The 9,245-nt window shown below is 35.2% G+C and overlaps 1 protein-coding gene across 1 annotated transcript in view; it reads right to left on the reverse strand.

Annotated features, from left to right (window-relative positions):
- LOC128985444 (moesin/ezrin/radixin homolog 1) overlaps window positions 1-8,773 on the reverse strand; it is a 64,242-nt gene extending 55,469 nt beyond the window's left edge. The window contains exons 1-2 of the mRNA XM_054404928.1: window positions 8,657-8,773; window positions 7,146-7,203 (exon numbers count right to left, since the gene is read on the reverse strand). Of these exons, the coding sequence (XP_054260903.1) occupies window positions 7,146-7,157 (12 nt within the window). The 5' untranslated portion in view covers window positions 7,158-7,203; window positions 8,657-8,773. The remainder of the gene's footprint in view (window positions 1-7,145; window positions 7,204-8,656) is intronic.
- Between the last annotated feature and the right edge of the window lie 472 nt (window positions 8,774-9,245).

The following is a 9,245-nucleotide window of genomic DNA, read 5'->3' on the forward strand; positions in this document are numbered from 1 at the left end:
ACTAATCCTTGAAATTGGCCCGAATGATTTTGATAAAAAATTTAGTATGTTATGCCCTTTAAATTTTTTACAAAATGGTAAAATGGTAAATTTTTAACTCCTATTTCTGTAAAAATTACGGGTTGAAAGTTATTATTGTAACTTTATGTTATTTTCCCATTAAAAAACATAAAATAACAGTAGCCTAACTTAAAACAGATTTTCTAAAAAAATCAAGTTTGATTAAAGTTAGTATAATATGGTCCTTATAATTCTAAACATAATAGTGCAACCCTCCATTGCTGTACAAATTACTGTTCAAAAGTTATTGCAACTTTTGTGATTTTCCCTATAAAATATCACAGTACTCCCACCGCTTACCCATGATAAAGGTAGTTGACAAGCTAATGGGAGAAAGTAGCCTATGTGTAAGATTGCTGATACCATTTATTTTATGTATCGCATCGCATCATAAATTAACAGCTGATCTTATGCCTTGGTGTCAGGAATAATGTGGAGAGGATTCCTGGGAGAAATTTTAACCCAGGATGTTGGCACTCATCGATATCGTCTTTTGATGCAGCCACCTAGGAGGAGTTTGCGTATGACAAAATGCATAAGAGTCAGCGTTTAAGAGCTTTGCTCGCTCTGCTCAAAAATACAGCAGCAGAAGGAACTTTCATCACAGTCTTTCTGATTATAGGTATAAAAATAGGTAAATGTATAGTTAATGTAATGCTCACAAAAACTTGATTGTAAAAAACATCACTCTTCACTCTAAACTTTACTAGCTAAATTGCACAGCACAGCTATACTTTAACTACTAAGGAACAACTAAAAACAATTTCTGCTCAGTTCAATAATAAACCAAAATTAAAGCACAAAAAGTGACAGGTCAAGAATCAGCTACAGCAGTAAAGATTAGTTGTTTAGAGGAATAAAACATTCAAGATATAAAAATTAGAAAACCTCAGCTGTTCATGAAGCAATGTGGGTACGAAGCAAGCATTTTTGCCCCATAAAATAATTAATCAGGACACTAATCTAGAACGAATTACGAGGGTATAATCATTAACCGAACCTTTTAGTAGTGCAATTGGTGTGTATTGAAACTTCCGTACTGTATTTATAAAAAATTATTTATGCTTACTATTAGGAAATAAATACTTATTCATTGATTAGATTGTCACGTTACATTTGCCATATCAAATGCTGTATTTCATGCTAAGTTAAACTCCTTAAAGTTAACAACAACAAAAACTACAGGTATTGTAATCCTGTTATCCCTGGGGTTAAAAGGCCCTAATCCTGGTATTTCAACGTATTAAAAACTGGCCAGGGTTCTAAATACAGGGACCACTAATATTGAGTAATGTTTAATCTGGTTAATTTGGTGTAAAGAGTTAGCCATGACAACAGTGGGTGGCCCCTATTGAAAAGAAACATTAGCACCACCATACTCAATAGCTAATGGCATCAGTGTGAGATATTTCCTTTGCTTTCATCATGTTGGGCAAGTTGTGATCACTATTCTGTGATTCAATGTATGTGCATGTAAATATTTGTGTTTGGTTGAATGTGTCTTATTTTCCGATTTGTTCTATAGCAATATGATGGAAAGACTGTTTTACAGGGTGTCTACCAGTAAGCTATTTGAAAAATCGGGGCTATATCAATTGACATTTGGGGGCTTTATCAATCATCATTTGGGGGCAAAAATCAGTGACGTAAAACTAAGTAAATTTTTGCGAGTTCATTTTATATTTGCTGTTGAGGTAAAAAATATTAAGTAGGCCTATAGTAAAACAGTTTTATAAGTCACAAAAACTAGGCCTAATAATATAAATTCAGGATTTTAATGGTTATATAACTCATTTTCAAATGCCTAACAACTAACATATTTTACGAGTCAACAATGGGGGAGATTGAATCTAACCACAGATTAAAACGTAGACATTTTTAAAATCCAACACATAACTACACAGTTACTGTTGGAAGTTGGAAGGATTTTTAGCATTCAACAAATGCAAACATTTAATGTCTTCTTTTCTCTCAGAACTAACTGCACTTGCCTTGCACAAAACGTCGGTAGAACAACTACAACATTCAAAAACCTCTCTACACGCAGAAAACAAAAATTCCACTTACAGGGTTGGGAAAATACCCGTCTATCTTGTTTTACTGTAATGAAAAATCCCGCATGATATTTTACGATCTGTCCAGGGTGATCGGTATGATGTAACATGTCTAGATATCTCCTTGAAAACCTTTCAACAATACTGCGGTAGAATATTTTTTAAGCAATTAGTGTTAGTTTTTATCTGGAAAGCTGTATAAAAAGAAGCTAATCGTAAGAACCGATAGTCTCGTTTTACCCCGCATCCCATTTTACCTCGCACATGGTCTTAAAAAGTCCTGTTTAGGGATAAAAAGCCCAATGCAATTGTAAATGGCAGCACCGCGCACTAGCCAGCAAAATGGCGACAGTGGGCAGATATTACAACACTAAGACTGAACGTACAGTTAGCATTACGCATTATCCTTTATTTGGAAAGCTCATTCAAAGTGAACTGTTGGGTGTGATCATAAATATTATTGATACATGGCAAGTTTTGTCTAAAGATTTGGTTTTGTAAAAAAAAAAAAAAAAAAAAAAAAAAATATGGAAACGTGAAGGTCTACATCAATTTAGGTGACATTTTAAGCATATTCCGTGACAATAGGGGACATCGGTGATACATTACTAAAATCTGTGACATCCGTGACAGGTAGACACCCTGTTTTATGACAGACTCCAGTTTATAAAAGCTTAACAAACCCATATGGTCAAAAGTATAGAGGTTATAATAAACAAACACCATGCTCAGTGTGTGTTCAAACAAAATTGTAGAACTCGTAATATATCAAGCATAAGAGCAAAACTATTTAAGCTAACACCACAACACATAAGCTTACATAACCAGACTCATTTACAAGATCAGAGCTTCGCTTCAAACCGAAGCAGGTCTTCAAAACCTGGGACAAATGGATCACATAAATGTTTCATCCTCCACTGATGGAAGGCAATAGATTATACAGTAGAAACCCTAATACTGTATACGACCTAAGCAAAGCCGACACTTCGGGTAACCGATCAAGTGTCCCACCGTCAGTGCCAGATTTAGGATACGTGCGGCCCTAAGCTTAATTAATCCAAGCAGCCCCCGCCCCTTATGTGGAACTGTCCCATGATCGCGGCAAAATCTTTAACATCTCTGAATCAGAGAGACCAGAGACATCAATCTTCAACACCTGCAATCGCGGAAAAATCATGGACACCTCCCGCAATCACATGGACGCCATTATAGTCACCGTGATCGTGGTAAATGATTCACTTTTCCCCCAAGAGCATTGTTTTATTACAAATCGCTGTGGACCCCTTCTGCTTACGTCCCTGTTGGCAGTACTCTTTTTCTATCTCCGTTAATTAGGCTGAGTGCATTCAGACTTGAAAAATTACTCACCAGCATTAGCTCTTTGATTACTACTAAATCACAGAATTTTTCATGCAAGTCAAGAATTATTTTTATGTTCAGTACAATACATGTAGGCCTTTATAACATTTTTTATTACTTGTGTTTACTTTTAGTTTGTTGGTAGGTTTGGTCCTCTACGCATCTACCTACTGTTTGTTCTGTACAGGGTTATAAAAAAAAATTACAACTTTTACCATCCCCCCTTATCTTTTCATGGAACATTATAGTTGTCTTAAAACACCACATTTGCAAAGCTACTAAAAAAAGTTCAAGAACAGTTTTATCAGATCTGATTAGTTTATATTGTTGCTTGGTAAACAATAACAAATAATTGATGAGTTTCGTTAGTATCGCAATGGAAGCTCATACTAAAGCGCAGTGTGTGAAGTGGTTGGTTTAGGTTGTTTTTAAGTTAATTTATATTATAATACCTGATTGTTAATTTTGAAGGCAATATCTGGTTCTTAGGAATCTGAGAAATTGACTAAAATCATTTTCTTCTCTGCTTATGGCCTATAACTGTTCGAATTTAAATTACAAATGAAATCATTTGTTGTCACTATAAGTGGAAACGGAGACTAGTCTTTAAGAAAATAAACAATGGCTATTCCTGGAAATTGAATACAGTAGACTACCTCTTATCAGAATACCTTTTAACCGGACATCGGTTTAACCTGACTACACTCGACGGAAATGACATCTCTTTAACTGGACAATTTTTATCAGGACTTCGGTTTAACCAGACTAGATCGGCAGGAAGTGGACGGTAATGAAACAACTGTTCTCATGGCAAAGATTAGAGATGAGTGATCACGTATCTAAACACAATGCTCTCCTAAATTTAAGTCAAATACTGTAGGCCTACACAGTATGCATTTAAACGGTCCGTTTTTACATGCTTTTGGGGATGTCGGTTTAACCGAAAAACCGTTATCTGGATTGGCCTACAGCCTAATTGGTAGGCCGTAGGCCTACTTTGGTATTATACGGAGGCCACTATTATACAGCACACTGTGGCAGTTAGGTTAGGTTGGGTAATCATAAATAGAAAGCATGATTCATCTGGTATCATTCGATTCATAACAAAACTAGGAAAGTCCTACAAGCATATTTATGATAATCCAACCTAACATGACCGCCACAGCACGCTGTAAATTAAGTGGCCTCCATATAATACCAAAGTAGGTAGGCCTACTGAAAGATTATTATTTGAATATTTGTGTTTTTACGTTTCAAAACCGTTGGAGATAGAACCAATATTTAAATGTAGAAAATGTTTGTTTTTGAAGACCTTTTAATTGTGTACCTACCTACTAAGTACACTTCTATTGCTAGGGTTTAGGCCTATTTACTTGTAAGTTCATAAATTTTCCAAAATTTCCATTAGGCTATGCCTATTTTTAAATTTGGTTAGTTAGGTTAGTTTAGAAGAGTTTCATTTCAATAGCCTATATTAGGCCTATTTATATTAAATTGTTCATGTTGATACTGAAAAACAAGTTACCTATTTATTTATCGTTGTTGCCGGCTGATATGTTTAAATCCATTAACCCTTTGAGTGCTATGAAACGATATATCGTTGTTTTAAAAAATCTCTAATGGATATAGAGAGGGAGGTTATTTTAACAAAAAATAGCAAAACGGCCATTGGTGACCTGCATGTTCATAGGATACACTAACAACCACTTAGCTAAAAGATTCGCCCAATCTGATGATTTTGAGGTGTATGTCTAAACCAAGGATTATGAACACCTCACTATGCCCCAGTAGTTGTAGTATATCGCTACAAACACACAGGTCACCAATTATTTGCCACACTCACACAGGACGGGATTCGAACCCGAGCAGACGAATGCCACTGGCCAAGTGACACACGCCCTAGCCTTCTCGGCTATCTGTGCTTGAAGACTGGGGAGTCAAAACCCGGTATTTAAGCTGTCGCCACCGATTGCGAACAGATGGCGCTGCAGATGGTTGTTCAATGCGTTACTAGGTAGCAGCACCAGTTAGTCACGGACTATTTAGATGCAATCTTTTAGTTTAAACACAACAGTGATCATAAATGTGTTCCTGAGACTTTGCTGCAAAACATTAGTTTCCCTAAAATGGCTATATTACAATAACCTCGTCCAACTAAATCAAGGTTAAATTCAATATTACATTGTAGGCCTAAACTATATGTCTTTTGATTTTATGAGATTTTGGTTTCAAATAATGCTATCAGAACATAAAAATTTATAGGAAAACCAGGAAAATTACAACAAAAACTAAGTTTTATTTAATGTTTACTACAAAAAGCGGGATTTATCTTTCTTATATATTTTCTTATTGTGTTATTATTCAAAATTAGCCTAATTAATAAAATAGTGACAACATGACAGTTAAAATTCAACAACAGGTAATGGAATTAAAAGGCAAACAAAAAAGTCTTACAAAATATGAATTATTGGCCTAGCACTGAAAGGGTTAACACGTTCGCTACCGAGCGACGCACATTTACGTCGGTCCGGTCACTCCTACAGACCAAGAGGAATGAGCATGACGTTACTTACAGACCAAGTGATAGAGGAATAACATTGCTGACAGACCAAAAGAGAAATATCGTTTAAATGGACTAATTGATTTAATATTAACCTTAAGTGAATTAGTAAGCAATAAATATTGTTTTTATTTATCGTTTTGAGAAAATTTTAAAACGCCGCATATATGCGTCGGTCAGTCTATTAAATAAAATCCAGTTAAAAAGATTACATTTTCGTTTCAATAGACCAGGCGACGTACGTAAGCGTCGTTGAAAATTTGGTTGTTTCAAGCTTTTACACAAACAAATAAAGAAACTCCACTAAACACTAGCCAAAACTGCAAAGGTTATAACGTTTACATCTGTTCTGTGATGTCGCGGAATACACAATGTAAACAACAATGTTGCCAACTGTTGTGTGACATAACCAATCGTCATATCCACAGACCAAGTGACGCACATTTGCGGCAGATATCCCTCTAGACCAATACGATAAAATCAGGGCTTTAAAATAGACCGTTGCTAAGAAGTATGCTGATTAATAACATTGAACACCGACGCAACTGTGCGTCGTTAGTCTATTTCAATGTGACCAGCAGACGCAAATATGCGTCGGTGGTCTATTGTGAGAAACGAGTCGACGCACAATTGCGTCGCTGGTCTATGCAAAAGTAAATTCCATATAATTGTGGTAGCGAACGTGTTAATAAGTTAAATGAATAGGCTATCTCGGATCAAAAAGTAAAATTTTGATATAGGTATAAAAAAAATCATTGATAATAAACTCAATGAATGTTCCCTTTAACAGGAAAGTAGGCCCTACCCAATCCTGATATTAATGGGACCCAATCCTGATAGTAATAGGACGCAATCCTGCAGAATGGGACACACTCTTTTCCAACTTTGTCGGTCACCGATGCAGTATTCAAGTATCAAGTAAGTAAGTACGGTAATTTTGTAACGGTTCCATTTTACCACTTGTTAGGCCTACTTATATTGAAATACCGGTAGTTTAGCCTAATTTTATATACCTAGCCTACTAAGTTATCAGATTAATTAACATTAAAGGTCATCTAAAAACAATTAACTTATAACTTGTTCATGTAAGACAAAATAATTTTAAAACTTACTTGTTTCGGCATGTTGAGTGAATAATTCAAACAACACTGAAGATTGACAACACTCCACCTATAAAAAATAAAGGCTATTAACTTAATATTTCTAGATAGCCAAAACATAAAAATACATTTGAAGAGTGAAATCTACGAAGAACAAACTGAACTAAAACTTATGCAAACAAACAGATATAAGTGGAACCGACAAGTTGTTGCGAGCAAAGTTGCTAAAGTTTGTAGCTAGGAGTAAGACCTAACCATTCTTAATAACTTATGGTGATTCTTTTACTAAGTTACTATACAGCTTACAAAACTCAGGTTTAAGACTTGGGAGAAGTTTAAACTTAGGCTAAGTTAAAAGTTCAATTCCTTTAACGCAAATGTTAACGCTTTCCTTAAAAGTTGCCAGGGCAAAGAATGGATTCATATAACTAAATACAGGCACTTAACTTACTAGTAACCTATACTTTGTTCATGAGATGGTACTTTTTACCTCTGGCGACATCAAAACAAAATAACTTAATTTAATTAAGTTAACTTAGGTTGTTTAATTGGAACCAGGTCTAAATCTTACCATGAGACATACAACAATACGCCTATACCTAAGTTTAGTCCTTGTTATCCTAACTTGAGGCAGCCCAAGGCCGCACTAGATATACACCGTGCAGCCTTGGGCTGCCTCAAGTTAGGTTGGCGAGGACTATAGGCCTAACTTATTCCTTGTGGCCTAAGTTTAGGGGAAATTCACTTAGGCTATATCGAACCAGGCCTACTCTACTTCCAATATATATTTAGGCAAATGTTTTAATTTATAGATACTGGCTTTTAAAAAAACCCTAATAAAGTACCAAATAACTTAATAAAAACCCCTGAAGAGGCAAGTTAAACATTACTACTGCATGATATAATAACATGTCCTTATTTCTAAAGTACACTCACTGCACAATATACAGGTGTGTGCCCACCTACCCAATCAAAAGGTAGGTCTAAGTAGTTACCCAAGTTAGTCTATGCTAACTTAGGCTAACTATATAAATTAATGTAGCCTAGTCTATATTAAGTTGCCAAAAACATTAAATTTCGTTTCAAAATTGAATTTTTATGTTCAACAATAGTCGTTTTCGAATTCGGGAACCAAGAATGTGTTTCAATATTTGGGGTTATCTGTAAGAAGATTCAAGACTATAAGATTATGGCTAAGTTAGACATAGGCTAGGCTAAGTAGAAAAAAATCCCCCAAGACCACTTCAAAAATTCAAAGGCAAAAGGCGTAATTAATAAAGTAAAGATTAGGCCTAACGAGCCTGCAATCAGTAATTTTTATGGCAAGTATTAGGCTATTTTAGATGGATCTTGTCTTTCTTTAATGTGTCTGAAACTGGAAAAAATAAAATTTGTTATGAGTTTTCAATCAACCGGTGGGTACACGACAAGTTTCAAGACCAGTCCCAAATATAGGTTCGTTTTTGTTAATGCAGTTAATTGTTTTTCTAACATAGATCATAAGCAAAGTTAACTATACTTACGCGGTAGATGCTTATTTTAAAAGAACACACTGACAATGCATTTAATATAAATAAAATTTAATTCCAAAATGAAAATAATATTTTGTCACGTTGACTGACAACTCACGAGCAATATGGCTACCGTAAAAGGGGTGGGGGGTGGGGTGGTAAGAGCCAGACTTCAACGTGAAAAAAAACTACAGCTATTCTGATTTCGTCTATGACCCATTAGTTGTACTGTATTGGACAAATTATAGACTTATTATTTACATGTAAGGCGACCGTGATTGGTTACTGGTAGCATGGATAAAACCATGTTTTATCTATGATAACCTAACCTATGAACCTTAAGGAAAATGAAAGATTGCTGCAGATTTCTGGAGAGAGTTGAAAAAACAAAACATTAAACAATTTTTAATTATTTTAGTTATTAACTGCCGCCCTTTTGAAATTACCTAATCAAACTCCACCATTGACAAACTGGGATTAGATATCGTATTAAAGCACTTGTATGCCAAATTTCATTAAAATCGGTTCAGGCATTTTAGTATAATAACCAATTCATAGCGACCCAGCATCCTCTTACGAGCGCCATATTGATGACGTCATC

The sequence above is a fragment of the Macrosteles quadrilineatus genome, unplaced genomic scaffold, assembly GCF_028750875.1.
Source record: "Macrosteles quadrilineatus isolate MER2022 unplaced genomic scaffold, UCM_ALF_1.0 Scaffold_2__2_contigs__length_208266976, whole genome shotgun sequence".
Lineage (NCBI taxonomy): Eukaryota > Metazoa > Arthropoda > Insecta > Hemiptera > Cicadellidae > Macrosteles > Macrosteles quadrilineatus.